This window comes from Scyliorhinus canicula, chromosome 1, assembly GCF_902713615.1.
Source record: "Scyliorhinus canicula chromosome 1, sScyCan1.1, whole genome shotgun sequence".
NCBI lineage: Eukaryota > Metazoa > Chordata > Chondrichthyes > Carcharhiniformes > Scyliorhinidae > Scyliorhinus > Scyliorhinus canicula.
The window spans coordinates 281,101,481-281,121,156 of NC_052146.1; the positions used below are offsets into that span (position 1 = coordinate 281,101,481).

At 46.7% G+C, this 19,676-nt stretch overlaps 1 protein-coding gene across 8 annotated transcripts in view; it reads left to right on the top strand.

Annotated features, from left to right (window-relative positions):
* The window catches only part of LOC119974827 (regulator of G-protein signaling 7), a 585,527-nt gene that overhangs the window by 230,627 nt on the left and 335,224 nt on the right, over positions 1-19,676 (top strand). For all 8 annotated transcript variants that reach the window (XM_038814129.1, XM_038814137.1, XM_038814144.1 and 5 more), the window contains exon 3: positions 16,348-16,444. In XM_038814129.1, the coding sequence (XP_038670057.1) occupies positions 16,348-16,444 (97 nt within the window). The remainder of the gene's footprint in view (positions 1-16,347; positions 16,445-19,676) is intronic.

A 19,676-nucleotide genomic window follows, 5' to 3' on the forward strand; every position in this document is an offset into this window, starting at 1 on the left:
CTTCATACTTGTGCCTTGCATCTTATGTGATGGATCCTACTGATCCACTCTGCCACATTAGCAGACAAGGTAGAAGAGAATCGACCTCTATGTTTGTGAGCCTATAGATCCGAGAAGGAAGAATACCGGAAGAGGGATGCAAGGGTCCTTCCTGTTGATTCCATTATTTCCCCTTTATTTTTGCTGTTATCATTTTTGATCCATGGGAGCTTAATGGACATGTATCTTTCAGTCAAACAGCAAAGCGAATGAGGAATTCAGAAGTTAAAGCACAGTACACTCTGTTAGCTTTGGACATCAGAACCCAGACTTTGTGTCACCCAAGAGATGGAGTGTGACTTAGTTCGATTGAACAAAGAACAAAGAAAAATTACAGCACAGGAACAGACCCTTCGGCCCTGGTTGGATGGTCTCCAGTGAATTGGCCAAAAGGCCGTATTCTGGTGGTGATTTGATCCTGCCTGAATGGGACGATTTCCAGAGACCTAAGGAAAGCAGAGTTTGAATCCTGGATGTTTAGAGGAAAGGACCAATTCTCTCTCTCCCCTTCACGTTTTCTCCAGAAAAGCTGCTGTATTTCTGAAACTACAGAGACCTGAATGAAACTACAGTGAAAATCTCGAACTGAAAGCAAAGTTTGAACCAAAGAAAGGTGCTGGAAACAACCATTTAAACAAAGACTTATCTTTTGATATTCATCGTTATTATTATTATAGTTATTATTTTTACCACTTTCTCCCCTCTGTGTTTGTTTGTCGCGTATGTGTGTGTGTGTAGAGGGATAGAGTGCGTGCAAGTTAAAGTGGGGGGATTAGGAATTAGTTTTTTTTAAGGTGAATTGGACATTCTGAATTCTCCCTCAGTGTACCTGAACACACCGGATTGTGGCGATTAAGGATTTTCACAATAACTTCATTGCAGTGTTGATACTTGGGACACTAATAAAGATTATTCTTCTTATTATTATTCGTTGTATTTGCTGCATATTTCATTATAGTTCTTGTTACTAATTGGGTGGGATTCTCTGTTTCTGAGACCATGGGTGGGATTCTCTGCTTGCCGATGCCGAAATTGCATTCGGCGATCGGGCGGAGAATCCCTTTTTACGCCGAAATCAGGGATGGTGCCTGTTTTCCGATGTTCTGCCCCCTCAAAAATGGCATCACCAGTGAGTAAACTGCATTCCGTTGGGACGGCCTCAGGACGTCACCTGAAGGCCCTGCCCAGATGCTCCGCCCCCAATGGACCGACATTCCGAATGTGTACATCACTTGTGCTCTGAGTGTTAGTCAACCTCACGTGGCGGCTGCGGACTGTGTACAGCACCGCCTCAGTCGGTGGTGGTGGGGGGGGGGGGGGGGGGGGGGGGGGGGGAGGGGCGGAGCCGTTCCACTGGCTGGGGGGGGGCTTCAGCGGGCGCTGGGGGGACTGGCGAGGGTCCGCCCGCGGCCAGTGGCAAGTTGTACAGCGCGACCTCTGTAGGTCGTCGCCGTGCACACAGGCATCGATGGACCCGGCAATTCTCTGGCTGTTGCTGTCAGGGACACCGGGGGTTTTACGTGGCACGACTGCAACCCCCTCCACCGGGCAGAGCATCGGTCCGGGAGCGGCGCTGACATTTTCATCGTAAGGCTGTACATATTCTCTGCATGTAGCCTCACAATGGGAGAATCCAGCCTCAAGTATTGACGCCAGCGGAGAATCCGTGGACTTCTATGACAGAAAAAACGGCGCCACACCTGAACCAATTTCGTTGAGGGGCTAGTACCTGTGCCACGTAGAACACACTCGATTCCACTGAAAAATGGTGTGATTCGTCGGGTCTGTGATCGACACTCGGGAGGCTGACAAGCTTCAGCCGCACATACACATTACATTCCCTACACACACTTATCCAGCCAACAAGATGGCACTGGTTGTGCTGGATTGCGCCCACACAGGTGATGGATCGTTTGGGGCCAGAGGGCACCGGGGACACCTATATGACCCATGGCACCAGGTTCAAAGTGGGCTGCTAGCAGTGTGTGCAGCTGCTTGGCTGCCTTGCCGGCTACAGCAATGGTGCTCCATGTCCGTCCAACCTGACCCTACAGCCCACCTCTTGCCCCCTCCCCCCCCACCACCACTACTCCCCCCAGCCCTGGCAGAAGCCCCCCGGCCAATGGCACAGCTGTCAGCACACTATGGCCATGTTGGACACTTTCTGCACCCTCTCGCCCTCAGCAGCTGCCACGCCATTTTCTCTGGTTGAGGGCCTCCTTTCTTCCGCGCCAGCCCCTGTAGCCCTGCGCCATGTTGTGTCGTGGCCGGCGCGGAGAAGGGAGCCCCTGCACATGCACGTGTTGGCGTCGGTGCCACTGCACATGTGCACATTGGCGCTGGTGCCACTGCACATGCGCGCGTTGGCACCAGTGCCACTGCGCATGCGCGGATCCCGCGGCGCCCAGTTCATGCCAGGATCAGCAGCTGGAGTGGCGTGGATCGCTCCAGTGCCATGCTGGCCCCCTGTAGGGGCCAGAATTGTTGATTCTGAGGCCGTGTTGATGCCGTCGAAAAACACGACGGCGTGTCCGCGGCGTCAACACTTAGCCTCAGGATCACAGAATCCCGCCCCCAGTGTGTTGCAAAATTGGCTTTTTTGGGCTTCCCTTTTCAAATGGCAGTTGACAATAGGTCCAATTCGAGTAATAGTAATAAACAACGTGTTTTTCCAGCCGTTCCGCTGGCGGGATCTTCCGGTTCTGCCGATGGCGACACCCTGCCGTGGATCTCCAGTGACAGAGGGTGTAAGCGAAGGAGAACCCCGTTGAGAGCTGTGGGATCGGAACATCACTTTGTTGACCAATAGTGGCCGGCCTCCACGAATGTTGCAGCATCGCCATTCATGTGAAGTTTGAAAAGAACTGTTTTAATATGTAATCTCATTATGGTTTAGTGGAATGAGAGGAAGTACTTTGTGCATTATTTTCCTATTTTACTGGATATAGAGAAACATGACAAACTGCACCTTGGCAACATCTGTTGGCATTTGAATACAGTGCTGAGTCAGTGTTACCTCACACCAAGTTGGAAGGTGGCCGAAGCATTACCAAATGAAGATGCTCCCTGCCCTCACCGTTCCATTCCCAGGTTTATGCCCAGGAAGAATTAAACTGCCCATTTAAATAGCAGTTGCAACCTTTAAGAGTTGCCAGGAATCTCCTGCTGACTAAACCAATATAGACTGAGAGCCTGTGATGCATAATTAATTAGGCTGCACTCATCAAATCTGGCAAGGTCAGCTGAATGTGACTTCGGTGAGCATGAAAACGATTGTGTTACAATTCCAGGCCTTCAACACTGACACTGACTGGAAAAAGGCTGTTTCGCTAAAACGTGACCTGATGTGTTGGGTACTTCGGTTTTCATTTACGGCTCTAACTACCCGCCAGTGCACCAAGTCCGCTCATTAACGTGTTCAATCAGAACGATTTATACTTGAATCTCGATGGTTGGCTTCAGTTACCCCTGGCTACAAGACAAAATCAGGTGGAGCTGAAAATAGTGCAGGACAAGCTCAGCAGTGACTGCTCACAGTTATTGCCGCTGTGAAGCTACCTGAAGTGCCTCAGCTCCCGTCATGCCAAAAATAGCACCTCCTCTTTAATCAGCTTTCTTATATAAATTTATTCTTTCTTCCATTTAGCTCGCACATGTATGATCAATCAATCCACAAATACAACACCATTGTGTTTTTCCTCCCTTTGGGAGCTCATTATTTTACGGCATGCTCCTGAAATTAAAGAGGGAGAGAGTCATGCAGTTTCAATGGTTTTAGTAGCTGCATGGTGCCATTGTGCTCATTAATGCCACAGTATGTGCGATGCAATTAACATTAGCTGAATCTCTGCATTTATCAGCAATACACGAGACAGGAATAGTCTTAAAGCTACAGTGCCCATGGTGTCACTTGATGCAATTAACTGTCCACAGCTTGCATTGATGTTGTACGACACAGGAAAACGTAACAAGCTCTTTACAAATAGGTACAAGGAAAATGTCTGTTGGCTAACAAGAAAGAAAGAGAGAGAGAGAGAGAGAGAGATGTGGGCCATGAGGATTTTGGAAAGGTAGGGAGAGCAGGGAAGTGTCCAGCTGGAGTTTCAAAGGCTGTAGTGAGGCCAATGGGATTGTGCTTTCGAGGGGGTATATTTAGAAGCTGAAATGTCTCCACAAAGTGTTGATTGAAGAGTGAGTAACTGAAACAGGATTATTAGGGCATATGTTAAAATTGGAGGAATCGTCACTTTGTCAGTGTCCTCTGGTCGGAGTTTTTTTCCAAGTCTTTCTGTGCCTCAGTAGCAAATAGGTTTTGAGACAAAATGCCTTTTTTTCCCCAAATCCTCCAGCTTTAGCATGTTGCTAACTGTCCTGGACAACACCACTTTCTAGTAATTAATATTGACATGCAAATAACACTCTGTGCCATTTAGCACTCCCCGTATTAGATAATGAGGATGAGCCGCTGCTAGAACCTTTTAAGATCACTTTTTGCGGATTTCCACTGTTTACATCATGGTTTTTTATTGACTGATAAACCAGTAAGAAGTGGTGTCAGATTTGAGAACGCCCACCACAGTGCACCCCCCCCCCCCCCCCCCCCCCCGTCCCAACCATCCCTCTCCTTCTCCTTCCCGGCCCCCATCACAATTTCCCATTGGTTTTCTTACCAAAAACACATCACCTTCGGCTGACGTCAATGGTATGAATGGGGAGGTAGAATGTTGGTGGGATTTTGTGCCACGTACTCGATGCATACCTGGCACCCCACCCCAATTGCTTTAACTTGCCAGAAATGGGACATGGGAAGGATACTGGCCTCAGAGGGTGTGTGTGGGTGTCAGATTTCAACAGCAAAGTTGGTTCCTGACGCTGTCATTGGGGTACACATGGTATCGTAACCATGGTTCTGAATGCAACAGCAGGAGGCCCCGGGACAGGAGTGCTCCTCCTTTGCCCCTCTGGGGATCTCGCTAACCTGATTACAAACTTGCTGACTCCTCTCTCTGGTTGACAAAAAAAATTTGCATTTACACAGCCAATGAAGTACTTCTGAAATGTAGCCATTGTTGTAATGTGTGGAAGGCGGCACTGACGCAAACCGTAAACTCTCACAAAAAGCACTGTGATCAAATCTGGTCTTCTCGTGTTGATTGAGGATAAATATTGACCAGGATGCTGGGGATAATTCCCCAGCGCTTCTTCAAAGTAATGCCATTAGATCTTTTACATCCACCCAAGATGGCAGATAGGGGCCCAGTTTAATGTCTCACCTGAAAGGCAGCACCTCCGACAGTGTGGCATTCCTCAGTGCTGCACTGGAGTGTAAGTGTTTGCTTAGAGCAGGGGTGGGCAAACTTTTCCGTGCAAGGGCCACATTCAGAAATTCACAATTTTAAAGGGCCGCATAGTATATTAAGTAAAATAATTAATATTTTAAATAGCCAAAATAAAAGGTCTTTAAAGAAAAAAAAGTACATTTATTTGAAAAACAAAGTAACTCAGTAAGTAACAGAACAATGTCAATGAGAATGATGCATCTGACTGCAGTCATTTACCAGTTTGTTGAAATCAGGTGTCAAGTTGCTTGTGCTGATCCTTAACACTGACAGAAGCACAGCCTAGCCGAGTCAACGATAAAAACGCGCGTAGTGGGGTGGATGAGTGAGGCTGCCTTATTGGTCGGTTTAGTTGGGTGTGCGACCAATAGGAGTCCAGGTTACAAACAATAATAAGGCTTATTGTTTGTAACCTGGACTCCTATTGGTCGCACACCCAACTAAACCGACCAATGTGACAGCCCCACTCATCCACCCCACTACGCGCGTTTTTATGCGGCCCGCCAATGAGTTGCCCGGAATCATAACCGGCATTTTTTAAAAGCGCATTTACTTCAGCGGCTTTTCCCCGGCGGCTTTTCAAAAATGCCGATTATGATTCCGGGCACCTCATTGGCGGGCCGCATAAAAACCTTTGTCGGGCCCTGGCTTAGAGCCTGGAATGAGACTTGAAGCTGGAATCTTGTGACTCAGAGACAGGAGTGCTACTATAGACCTGGTTACAGCACAGAAGGAGGCTATTTGGCCTGTGGTATCTGTGCTGGTCCTTAAAGGAGCAGTTCACCTAATGCCGCTATCGTGCCTTTTCCCCGTAGCCCTGCAACAAAATTCCTTTTCCTTACCAACTGAGCCATCTGACATCCACGCGCTTACTCTAATGGGGACCATTTCCTTTGCTTACCTGGCTGTACCATCACCTCTCCCCTTCCAGTGTCATCTCTCACGCGTGGTGGCATTATTCCCACAGGCAAGTTTGAGATTCAGTGTCAGGGTGTGTCAATCAGCATTGAGTACCAAAATCTCCCATGCCCTCTAAATCACCTTGTGCTATGGGTGTTATCTATTACCACAATATAAATGAGCTATGATTTTTAATTCTGGATTGCTTTTGCGTATCATGCTTGGAGGAAAATTGGCTTAGACAGGTACATTCAAACGTTGCAATGTTTTCTGTTCTGTGTGATTGTAAATGAGGGCACCAGGAATACTCAAAAGTAATTTAAGAGACTGTTTGTGAGCTTGGCCTCACAGTGAATCTACCGATCGGTGTAAATGGAGACTTGGGAATCAATTGAGGTCAGTTTACAGGAGCATTAATCTTGGCTTTAACATGAATTAATTCAGCCTTTGAGCTTGAACTCCAGGAAGATGGTCACATGATATGTTATCACTGCAATGCACGTTTCAATACTAATTCTGCAATTTGAAATGATTATCTGTCAGCAACAGATAATACGGCCATTTACAGATTTGCCTGCATGTATGATAACCATTCTATTGCATCCTCTTGCAACATTTACACACAAATCAACTTAAGCTCTTCCGCGTATGAAAGAAACCATGGCCAATTTCACTTAATGGAGATTAGTGCCACTTTAGTCAGCTGTTATTTTTAACAATCCTATTGGTTGAATTTTCACTGAGTTGGGATGACTCAGGAACCCTTTAAAATGGCTGACAGGCCCCAATTCCGGAATTCTCATCCCCATTCCAGAGCTGTCTGGTTTTTGGGAGTGACAGAGGTCTGGTTCTTGTCAAAAGCCGGGATCCAGCACGCGCGACCGATCTGACTCCATTGCAGGGAAAGGCATGTCCTGCTTCTCCGCAATTTTCATGGGGTCGGGCAGCTTTACAAGGAGTAGTGATTCTTGGTCCCTTTGAAAGGGGGACTTTGAAACTGTAGGGATAGAAGATCCTCTTCATGCCCTGCCTCATGCCAAGCTATGTCCCTCCACCTACCCCATGGGCCCTTGAACCCCCAATGTCAAGCCATGTTGCTTCATTGCCATTATGACTATACACTGTATGGAACCGAGGAACCCGATAGCGACACTAGAATGTGTACAAAAACAACTTTTTAAAAACGTAATTGATTCATAACTTTCTACGATGTTAAAATGTATTTTCTCTACAAAACAATAAAAAGTGTCAATAATCCATGCCCTTTAAAGTATCAATAACAAGAGCCACACCCTTGAAACCACTTAACCTTGTGTAAATAACCCTCATGAAATTGACCTTAAAGGTCAGGAAGCCTGAGTTGTCAATCAAGCATTGTTTCCACTGGGATGCGGCTGCTCCAACAAGAGTGATACTTGTCTATGCTCTCAGCCAAGCATACATAATTATTTTACTACAGAATACCATTGTCTAAGAAGGGTGGGCTGAGCCACGAATTTCCCTGAATTCCACTCTCCACCTCAAGCATAACGTTTTAAGCCATTCTGTTTAAAGGCCTTATTCTGAGTCATGCCTTAATTCTTAATCCCTCATCATCAGTGGGTTATTTTCTGTGACAGAGGAAGATGGTCTTTTATCTATTTAAATGGTGAATGTATGCTTCTTTTTTTAACTCCAGAGGTACTACTCTTCTGCAAAATATTTTGAAATGTTGCACTTCCTTATTTTGGGGGTTTTTGGACAAGGTTTAATTTCTAATACTTCAATGGATGAACTCCAATTGTGAGGAATTTTCTTAAGTTTGTATTTTCAAAATCAATCAGTAAACCACCTCAAAAAGATTTTCTCTAGTTGAATTAACATTGGCAATGTTTTATGTCACAATCACAGTTATCTCAGCTCCACGGGGTTATTGCAGGAGGGCCAGCAGGGTAAGGACCTAGGCCCAACGATCTTCAGCTGCTTCATCAATGACCTTTTCTCCATCATAAAGTCAGAAGTGGGGATGTTCGCTGATGATTGCACAATGTTCAGCACCATGTGTGACTCCTCAGATATTGAATCAGTTCATGTCCAAATCCATCAAGACGTGGACAATATCGAGCTTGGGCTGAAAAGTGGCATGTAACCTTGTGCCACACAAATGCCAGGCAATGACCATCTCCAACAAGAGATATTATAACCACCGCCCCTGGACATTCAATGGCATTACCATCTCTAAATCGCCCACTATCCACATCCGGGGGGTTACCATTGACCAGAAACTGAACTGGCGTAGCCATATCAATACTGTGGCTACCAGAGCACGTCAAAGGCTAGGGATATTGCAGAGAGTAACTCGCCTCCTGACTCTCCAAAGCCTGTCCACCATCTACAAGGCACAAGTCAGGAGTGTGATGGAATATTCTCCCCTTGCCTGAATGAGTGTAACATCAAGAAGCTCGACACCATCCAGAACAAAGCAGCCAGCTTGATTGGTACCCCTTCCAGAAACATTTACCCCCTCCACCACTGACCTCCAGTAGCGGCCTGTGTACCATCTACAAGATGCACTGCAGGATCTCACCGAGGCTTCTTAAACAGTACTGTCGCTGGTTCAAAATCTTGGAACTCCCCCCTTAATAGCACAGTGGATGTACTTACACCAAATGGACTGCAGCAGTTCAAGAAGGCAACTCACTACCATCTTCTCAAGGGCAATTCGGCATGGGCAATAAATGCTGGCCTAGCTAGCAAATTCCACCTGCCTTGAATGAATTTACAAAATCCTGCTTTAAAAAGACCTTGAATTGTCACAGATCATTCTCCATAACTAAAACCCATGTAATCATGAAGAATTGCATGATTTCAAGTTGTGTCAAGTTTGCTGAAGCAAAGGTCATCCTACCCGAGCAGAAAGCAAGGACAAATCCCCCAAAATAGGAAAGTTACTAAAGAAATAGTATAAAGTTCGTAAAGAAAGGGGTGGGGCAACTAAGTGGTGAAGAAGCTAAGCTTGTAATGGAGAGTGAGCAAGTAGCTGGAGATACTAACAAAAGTATTTTGTTTCAGTTTTCATGGGTCATTAGAACTGTAGAATCTTTGGATGCAGGTGTGGAGAAAACAGCAGCAACTACCGTTCAACTAGTGCCGGAATAATAATAGCAATTAAAATCAGGAAGAGTATCTCAAATGCAGAAGAGCGGCCAAGGCTGGGATAAGGAATGCTAAGTGGAAGCAAGAAGAAAGAATTGCAGGCTGTGCTTAAACAAATAGCAAAATGTTCTTCAAGCATATTAATGGCAAAAGATTAGTGACGATAGAGTGGGGCCCATCAGGGACAATCAGGGTAAAATGCTCACTGAAGCGTAGGGTACGGCAATGGTACCTAATGAGTACTTTGCTTCTGTCTACCTAATCAGAAGATGGCGACAATGGCCCAGTTGAAAATGTGGATGTTGAGCAACTGAGCAGTTTGATGATAGATAAAGAAAAGGTGCTAAAGAGGCTGGCAGCACTCCGGGTAGAGAAGTCACCAGGCCCGGATGGGATGCATCCCAGATTGCTGAGAGAGGTAAGGAGAGCATATTGCAGAGCCGTTGACATAAATTTTCCAGGCCTCTCCAAACACAGGGATTAGTCCCGCGGGACTGGATGATTGCAAATGTGATGCTGTTGTTTAAGAAAAGGGCAAAGGATTACCCAGGAAATTACAGACCTGTAAGCTTGACATCAGTAGTGGGAAAATCGATGGACACCATAATACGGGATGAGATAAATATGCACTTTGGGGAAAATAAGTTAATTCTAGACGGTCAACATGGCTTTGGGATGAAGGTAGTGCCGTGAATGTTGTATATTTGGACTTTCAGAAAGCATTTGATACAGTGCCACATGGCAGGTTCGTTAGCAAATTAAAAATGTTTGGGATTGATGGGTCCTTGGCAGCATGGATTAAAAGTTGGCTCAGAGATAGGAAACAGAGGGTAGGTATAAATGGACATTTCTCATGCTGGAGACAAATTGAAAGTTGTGTTGCCCAGGGCTCACTGTTGAGACCCTTGCTTTTTCTGATTTATTTAAATAATTTAGAAGTGGATATTGAGGGCAAAATCTATTAATTTGCAGATGATACTAAGCTAGGGAGAATAGTAAATTGTGAGGATGATGCTGAGCGACTTCAGAGGGTCATTGACAAGTGTCAATGAGCAACTGAGCAGTTTAAAGATAGATAAAGAAAAGATGCTAAAAAGGCTGGCAGCACTCCGGGTAGAGAAGTCACCAGGCCCGGATGGGATGCATCCTAGATTGCCGAGAGAGGTAAGGGAGCAGACACCTGGCAGATGAACTTCAATGCAGCAAAATGTGGGTAATGCATTTTGGTAGAAGAAACATGGGGGAGGCACTATAGGCTCAATGGTACTACTTAACAGGCCTCCTTCTGTGCTGTAAATAACAAAATGGCATTGGAAAAAATAATCATTCAAACTTAACTCACTAGGACCTGAGGAATACACATAAGGAATGTGAGGAATGCTAAGAAAGAAGTAATAAAGTCTATAATTTTCAAAAAGTTTGTGTCTGGAGAAATGATCCCAGAGCACTGGAGAGTGGCAACTGTGTTGCGGCACTGCAAAGTAGGCAGAGGGGCAAATGTTATGATGCCATGCCGCTGGAAGGGCAGCTTGCATGGCCAGAGGAGGGTCTGAAATTGGGTATTCCGAAAGGACGGTTAGAACGTTAAATTCTCTGCAATTAGCCATTGTTGAAGCAGAGTAGAAAAGTACTTTAAAAAGAGTACATTACATCAAATTCACCGCACATAAAGAGAATATTCACCCTAACAGGCACAAGCCGGTGTTAACGCTGCACATGCTTCCATTCCTTTTCTAACTTTCCTTTAAAGATACCTATGCCATTCACCTCAGTTCCCAGTCTGATGCCACTTTCTAAGTGAAGAAGTTCCTCTTAAATTCTTTATTGAATTTATTAGCGCGTGTCTTGTATTTCTGGCCCTTAGCTTTGCTCCCCCACGCGCAGGGGAACTTTGAAGGATTTAAACTGGGATTAGAATATGAGCTGAATCACATTTCAAACTTTGTCATTTACGAGATTCCGAATAAATCTGTCCTATTTATTTGAAACAAAAATGCGCATCTACTTGTTCTTTTTAAGCAGAGTTACTGATCATCTACTTCACACTCAATCTGGAATTCAGTGATAACAGCAGCAAACTAATCCAGCATTTTCTGACAAGGGAAAAGCTAGACTTTTGTTTACAGGCACAGAAAAGATGAAAATATATGCCGTTGCTCTGGTTTTATCTTCACAAGTGTAGTCGACTTGGATCAAATGAAATAATCCCTCCTTCGTTTGGAAACTTCCAGAAGAGAGCTGAAAATGTCAGCAGCTTTTGCTCTCTTCGGACTTCTGATTATCTCTCGTCTTTTCAATAAATTTTTAATTTGGTCTGTCCTCACTCCCCTCGTTAAACGTGTACCATCGAAGGTATCACCCTGTGCCATATTGATCTCTCAATCCAGTCGGGGTTGTCAGCATGCCCAGCTGTGGCACAGCAGAGATTCAAATTCAAATTGATCTTGCTGGGCGAGCGGCAGAACAGTTATTTGGCTTGTGGACGAGTTGCAAGTGCAAATAATTGTGAAATATCAATCCTGCGGTACACAGCTCAGCATGATGGCGCAGGAGTGAGCATGAGAAGGTGACAGTGGACTCAATTGTAAGTTGGTTGAAAGGAGATGGCACAGCGTTCAGGGACACAGCTGCTATTGGTGCCTTGCTTTGAAATCAGAGCTTTTGTAGTTGCGAGGATTTTATATTGTGGTTCAATAGAATCTGACAGATCCAACATTTTGACCCAGGAAACATGGTGTTCATCTGCGGATGTGAAAATATTTCCCACTGTGTTTTATTTTCTGGATCTAAATTGTGAGTCCAGAAATTCAGACATTTCTTTAATTAAATTGGGTTCTTCTTCGTTTCCTCACAGTCCTCAATTTTGCAGCTTTGGTGATCTTCTGGTGTCAATAACTCCCAGCCTCCCATTCTGCTTATTTGTAAACCCCGCCTTCTGGACAACCCTTCCCTCCAGCCAATTGCCCTCTGCTGGTCACCTCTTCCCCTCCCCATCATTCACCTTCTTATTTGTCACCCCTCCCGACTTCCTGCTTCCACCCTTCTTCCATGCCCCTCCTGAGGGCTGCCTCCTCAAAAGTTCAAAATTGCTTTGGCTGGTCAGCTGCCTGGTGACATCAGTAGGAGCCTGAAGTCATAAGTAAATGAACATGGAGTCCAAATACTGAGTGTAACTGAGGCCCCCATTCTTTCATGAACGGAACTTTCCCTTTTTATGTGGTCTTGGTCACGGTGGACTCCCCTCTGCAAACACGGCATTGAATACACCTGCTCAACAGATGATCTCAACACAGCATCCAGAAATCTGGCAGCCTCAGGTAGATACCCTGGAGTAAATTTTAGCTCCCTGCTCTTCATGGAAACCCAAGTGCAAAACACTTTCTCTGATCCAGCAAGGAGTACTTTAAATTTGCCGATTGGATTCAGGAACAGGGAGGAGTGAGCCAGGTTTTCCCACAAGGCAGACAAAGGGGTGCTGGGATGAGAAGAAGCCCCTCAAGCTAAATTTATTTTTAAATAGTCTCCTTGATAATGACTGGTGGGGCCTTTATCATAACTTATAGAACATAGAACATAGAACAGTACAGCACAGAACAGGCCCTTCGGCCCCCGATGTTGTGCCGAGCCATGATCACCCTACTCAAACCCACGTATCCACCCTATACCCGTAACCCAACAACCCCCCCTTAACCTTACTTTTTAGGACACTACGGGCAATTTAGCATGGCCAATCCACCTAACCCGCACATCTTTGGACTGTGGGAGGAAACCGGAGCACCCGGAGGAAACCCACGCACACACGGGGAGGACGTGCAGACTCCGCACAGACAGTGACCCAGCCGGGAATCGAACCTGGGACCCTGGAGCTGTGAAGCATTTATGCTAACCACCATGTTGTTCTGATGATCCTGTTTTCCCTTTTTTTATTATTTATTTTTACTTTGAATAACATGACCGCAGCTTTCAAACACACACTAATTCAGGATTTTAACCCTTACTGCACAATATATATATAATACAATAGGCGGGATTCTCCGCAAGGCCTGACGCCGTCGTGAAACCTGGAGAATTTCACGACGGCATCGGAAGCCTCTCCCGGCCCCCTATTCTCCCCTACCGGGGGGGGGGGGGGGGGGGGGGGGGGGGGGTAGGCGGGCCGTACCGGGAAACTCGACGGCTGGGCCTTGTCCCTGGCTTCAAGGCCCGGCGCGCCAAGAATAACGCCGCGGCGGAGCCTAATGACGTCAGCCATGCATGCGCGGGTTGGACAGCTCAAACCCGTGCATGTGCGGTTGCCGTCTTTCCCCTCAGCCGCCCCACAAGACGTGACGGCTTGATGTTGCGGGGCGGCGAAGTGGAAAGGGTGCATCCCCTTGAGACGCCGGCCCGACGATCGGTGGGCACCGATAACGGGCCAGTCCCCTCCCGAGCACGGTCGTGGTGCTCGATCCCCGATCTACCCCCCCCTAGGCCCCACACTTACCTGGCACGCCATGTTCACGATGGCAACGACCAGGTGTGGTTGCCGCCGTCGTGAACAGGTCGGGAACGGCAGGCCATTCAGCCCATCCGGGTCGGAGAATCGCGGGCCGCCATGAAAAACGGCGTCCCGCGTTTCTCCGAGCGGCGTGTCGGAAAACCGGACGCGCCATTTTGGGGGGGGGTGGGAGAATAGCGGGAGGTGCGGGAGGTGCGGGAGCTGACCTCCCGCTATTCTCCCACCCATCGTGGTTGCGGAGAATCGTGCCCAATATATCTGATAGTCCTACATTCGCACAGTGGCTAACACTACTGCCTCACAGCGCAAGGGACCCGCGTTCAATTTCGACCTTGGGTAACTGCCTGTTCTCCCCATATTTGCATGGGTTTTCTCTGGGTGGTCCGGTTTCCTCCCACATCCCAAAGATGTGCAAGTAGATGTATTAACCTTGATAAATTGGTCCGTGTAAGGGTATTCCATCTTTAGTAGTTAGTCAATTGCAAAGGTGGTCTTTGATCTTGTCGGCAAACTATTATGATATCCAGTATTGTAAGTCAGAGCAGCCCGCAAATGCGGAAGCTTTATCTAGACAACTGCTACAAGTCAAACAAGATCAGAATCTGATGAAGACTTTATAAATATATCTCGCTCATCTTGAAAAAGTACCGGCAACTTCATCTGAAGGACAAAGGTATACAAGAACTGATCCAGTGATGGAGAAGGTCCTGGAGAGGGAGATCGGGTCATGCTAAATTGTCCAAAATTGTGTCCGAAAGGTTAGTTGGGTTACGGGGATAGGGCGTGGACCTGGGTAGGGTGCACTTTCAGTGGGTCGGTGTAGATTGGATGGGCCAAATGGCTTCCGTAGGGATTCTATGATAAAAGAAAGATTTTTAGAAAAGAAGAAACTGGCTCCAGGTAGGCTGAAGAAAAAGGGCCAATGTAGAATTACACATTGCTAAAGATGCCAAAAAAATACAAACCATCAGAGCACCTGGCAAAAGCTAGTTCCAGACCAGTTGAAGACCTACGTAACCGAGCTACATTAAAGGTGCAAAAATGCACTGAACCTGGGTTTGGACATGGGGAAACCCATTCTTATCAAGCAAGGAGCTCAGCGATGTAATACCAATAAATAAAAGACCATAAAAGCCCTGGTTCTGACTGATTTCTTCCTCACAGTTCACTTCGTACCCGAATGCAGGCTTACAGCTTCTGGAATGGGTATCCTGACTTTGAAAACCATCTGTGTTTTCACTTATTTGTGGGATGTTACTGTCATGGCAAGGTCAGCATTTATTACCCCTCGCTCATTATCCTGGTGAAGGTGTTGATGGGGGTACCTTGATGAACCACTGCATATTTATGGAGTAGGTACATCCACAGAGCTGCTGGAACGGGATGGAGTTCTAGACTTTTACCATTGAGAGATTGCAAAGGATTAAGATATAGTTCCAAGAAGGAGATGCGTGGCTTGGAGTGAAATTCACAGGTGACGATGGTGTTCCCATGCCTCTGAAGCTCTTGTCCTTCTAGGTAGTAAAGACTGAGGCTTGGAAGGTCATCTCGAAAGAGGCCTGATAAGTATTGCAGTGCACCGTGCGGATGTTGCACGTTGCCACACTATGTGTTAATGGTGAAGAGAATGAATGCTGGAGGTGGTCGGTGGGATGCTCGTAATATGGGCTGCTTTGTCCTGGATTGTGTTGAACTTCTTGAGTATTGTTGAAGCTACGCTCATCCAAGCAAGTGGGGAATATTCCATCACACGCCTGACTGTGTATTGTCGATGGTGGCCAGGTTTTGGGGACTCAGAAGGTGAGATACTCTCCAAAGAATTCCCAGCCTCTGATCTGCTCTTGTACCTTGGGTATTTATTTGGGCAGCAAGTTTTTCGTCAAAAGTAAACCCCCCCCCTCCCAGGATGTTGATGGTGCTGGAATTCTGCAATGACAAATGCTGTTGAATGTCAAGGAGAGATTGTTAGATAGGTCGTAACCCATGCCCAAAATACTATTAAAGAATCTTGACCAGGCTTTATGAAACAATGACTATAGATAAAAGTAGATAGTCTGAGATGAATCTGTTTTCGCCAATCATATATGTTTTGTGAAGTTAATGTTTTTATTATTGTTAAAGCAATTATAAATCACGCGTAAACAGTGTTTAATCTTAATGCCGATTTTCCCCCCAGAATATGAATGATTATTTTCTTTACAAAGCCACGATTTATGCAGCTGTTTCCTTAAAAAATGGAACACTTTCATGTAAATATCAAATTAAGTCTCGTGGAGATGAAAAGGTTTCTCCAAATGAAAGAATAACAAAGCATTGCACTTTTAATCCTTACAAAGAACAGAATTGGCAAGCTTCAGTCTCTTTTTAAGAAAGTACATTCAAAGGTACGGAGTGCAAAAATAACATATTCAACATGTTCCTCCCATCTTGTTTCAGATGGAAGATGTTATAGCACGAATGCAAGAGGAGAAAAATGGGATTCCTATCCGCACGGTGAAAAGCTTTTTGTCAAAGATCCCTAGTGTATTTTCTGGTAAGGTACTAATTTTACATGGTGAGAAATGGTAATGTCAGTTTAACGTCAGTTACTGAGAAGTTACTGAAATCTGTTGTCACTATAATAATAAAAATTTATCTTGTCACAAGTAGACTTACATTAACACTGCAATTATGTTTCTGTGAAAATCCCCCAAGTCACCACATTCCGGTGCCTGTTCGGGTACACAGAGGGAGAATTCAGAATGTCCCAATTGCCTAACAGCACATCTTTCGGGACTGGTGGAAGGAAACCGGAGCACCCGGAGGAAACCCACGCAGACACAGGAAGAACGTGCAGATTCCGCACAGACAGTGACCCAAGCTGGGAATCGAACCTGGGACCCTGGTGCTGTGAAGTCTCAGTGCTATTGACAGAGTCTGGGTACTCCCACCCAGGCACTCCCCCACCCCTCATTCTGGAGGTGGAGGCAGCTTGCTATTGGCTGCCGGCGGGATCTCCTGCTCCCGCTGCAGTCAAAGGTCATTTGTGATGCAGGGGGTGGCCTTTGGTGGGACTGGAAGATCCCACCAGTGGGAAGGATCGGAAAAACCCGGCAAAGTAACTGAACAGCTGGGCAAGTAGAAGTTGGCCACAGAGAGTTAACATGGATTTAGGAGGGGCGAAGGGTGTATGTCTGACTAACTGTGGTAGGCTATATTAGGGGTATCGCGGTACCTAGGTGGGATGTACCTTATGCTGTAGTATGAGTGGTAGAACCTGCCTGCTGGTTCACCCACAGCAGTCATTCTGTACCGGAGCTGCTGGGGTAACTACTTGTTCATTAAAGCCTTCAATTGGATACAATCTCACTTCAGTAGTGATTGATCGTGTGCCACTGACCTAATCACATTTTTTTGAGGAGGTCACATCGCAGCCTTCTCAATTGCTCTCTGTGCATGATTAGCAACCTGCCTTGCTGTAACCTTTGAGAAACCACCTCGTAGAAGTACGACAATAGACAGAAGAACTCAGAGGAGGTTTGCAGGAGGATCTTTGTTTTTGTATTCCATGTTTGGCAGGAGCAATTGCCAAAACTCTGCTGTGCGTGTCTTACCTCACAGCCTGTCCTGTTGCCCTTGACCATTGACTCCTGGTCAAACAAGGTCGTAACATTTAAAATTCTCAATGTTGTTTTCAAATCCTTCCATGGTCTTGCCCCACACCATCTCTGTAATCCTCTCCAGCCCCACAGGCCTCCAAGATATCTGAGTTTCTATCATTCTGGCCACTTGTGTATTCCCTTTTTTTCTCTTTTTAAACTTATTTTATTCAAACTTGTATCAAAGTAGGTTACAGCCTACACTTCCTCCAAACACCCCGGGAAACATTCTTCCCAACAATCAGCGATACAGTTTGTACAGAATTTTCTCTTTTTTCACCCCCTCCCCATCACCCACCCTCCCACCACCTTGTGATGAACAGCTCCTCAAACACGGTCACAAACATCCCCCACTTTTTCTCAAACTCCCCTGCTGAGCCCCTTAACTCATACTTTATCTTCTCTAACTGCACAAAGTCATACTGGTCACCCAACAATGCTGCTACCCCCGGTGGCGATGCCGACCGCCACTCCAGCAACATTCGTCGCCGTGCAATCAGAGAGGCGAAGGCCAAGACATCGGCCTTCCTCCTCTCCATGAGCTCCGGCTTCTCTGAAACCCCAAATATCGCCACCATAGGGTCCAGGTCCACTCCCTCCTTCACTATTCTGGCTAAGACCGCGAACACTCCCGCCCAGGATCTTCCCAATTTTTCGCAACCCCAAAATATGTGCGCATGATTTGCAGGCCCCCGCCCACACCTCTTACACTCATCTGCTATCCCGGAAAAAACTCATTCCTTCTCGCCCGAGTCATATGCACCCTGTGCACCACCTTAAACTGTATCAGGCTCACCCTTGTAGAGAGGAGGTCCCGTTTACCCTTCGCAGTGCCTCACTCCATACTCCCCAATTGATCTCCATTCCCAACTCCGCTTCCCATTTCTCCTTGATCTTCACCACCCGCTCGCCTCCCTGCTCCCCCAGCCACTTATATATCCCAATTCTTCCCTCCCCTTCCACATCCGGAAACAGCAGTCGCTCCAGCAGGGTGCATCCTGGCAATCTAGGGAACCCCTTCCAGACCTTTCGTCCAAAGTCCCTAACCTGTAATACCTGAACTCACTACCCCTCGGCAACTCTACCCTCTCCTTCCCACCGCTGCTGCACCTTGTCCACATTCGCCGCCCAATAATACTGGAGCAAATTTGGCAATGCCAACCCCCCCCCCCTGCTGCCTCTACCTCTGTAGCAGGGTCCTCCCCACCCTCGGCACCTTCCCCGCCCATACAAAATCAGAGATGATTGTGTCCACTTTCTGAAAAAAGGCTTTTGGTATAAAGATCTGGAGAGCCTGAAAGATAAACAATAACCTCGGCAGAATATTCATTATCACCACTTTGACCCTCCCCGCCAACGTTAATTGCAGTGTATCCCACCTCTTAAGGTCCTCCCTGGCCTCCTCCACCAGCTTCGTTAAGTTCCACTTATGGAGCCCCGTCCGTTCCCTCGCTACCTGAATCCCCAAGTTCCTAAACCTATCCCTCGCTACCGTAAATGGCACGCCCCCTAAATTAGCCCGCTGTGCCAGCACATTCACCGGGAATGCCTCGCTTTTCCCTACATTCAGCTTGTATCCCAAGAACCCTTCATACCTCCCCAACAGACCATAATCCTTCCCATACTCTCCAAAGGATCTGAAACATACAGCAAGAGGTCATCGGCATAGAGCGACACCCGATGCTCCCTCTGTCCCCTCATTATCCCCTGCCACTCTGCCAACCCCCTGAGAGCCATCGCCAATGGCTCTATGGCCAACACAAACAGCAGCGGCGACAACGGACACCCCTGCCTCGTACCCCTATGTAAGTCAAAGCTTCGTGAGCTCATATAATTCGTCCTCACCCTCGCTGTTGGCGCCACATACAGCAACCGCACATGCCACAAATCTCGGCCCAAACCCAAACCGTCCCAAAACTTCGAACAAGTACCACACTCCACCCGATCAAATGCTTTCTCCACGTCCATGGACACCACCACCTCCGGTACCAGAGCTCTCGACGGATTCATCACATTCAACAGTCGTCTTATATTACTCGTCAGCTGCCTCCCTTCACAAACCCTGTTTGATCTTCTGCAACCTCCCCGCCAACAACTTAATCAATACTTTCCCAACAGTGTTCATTA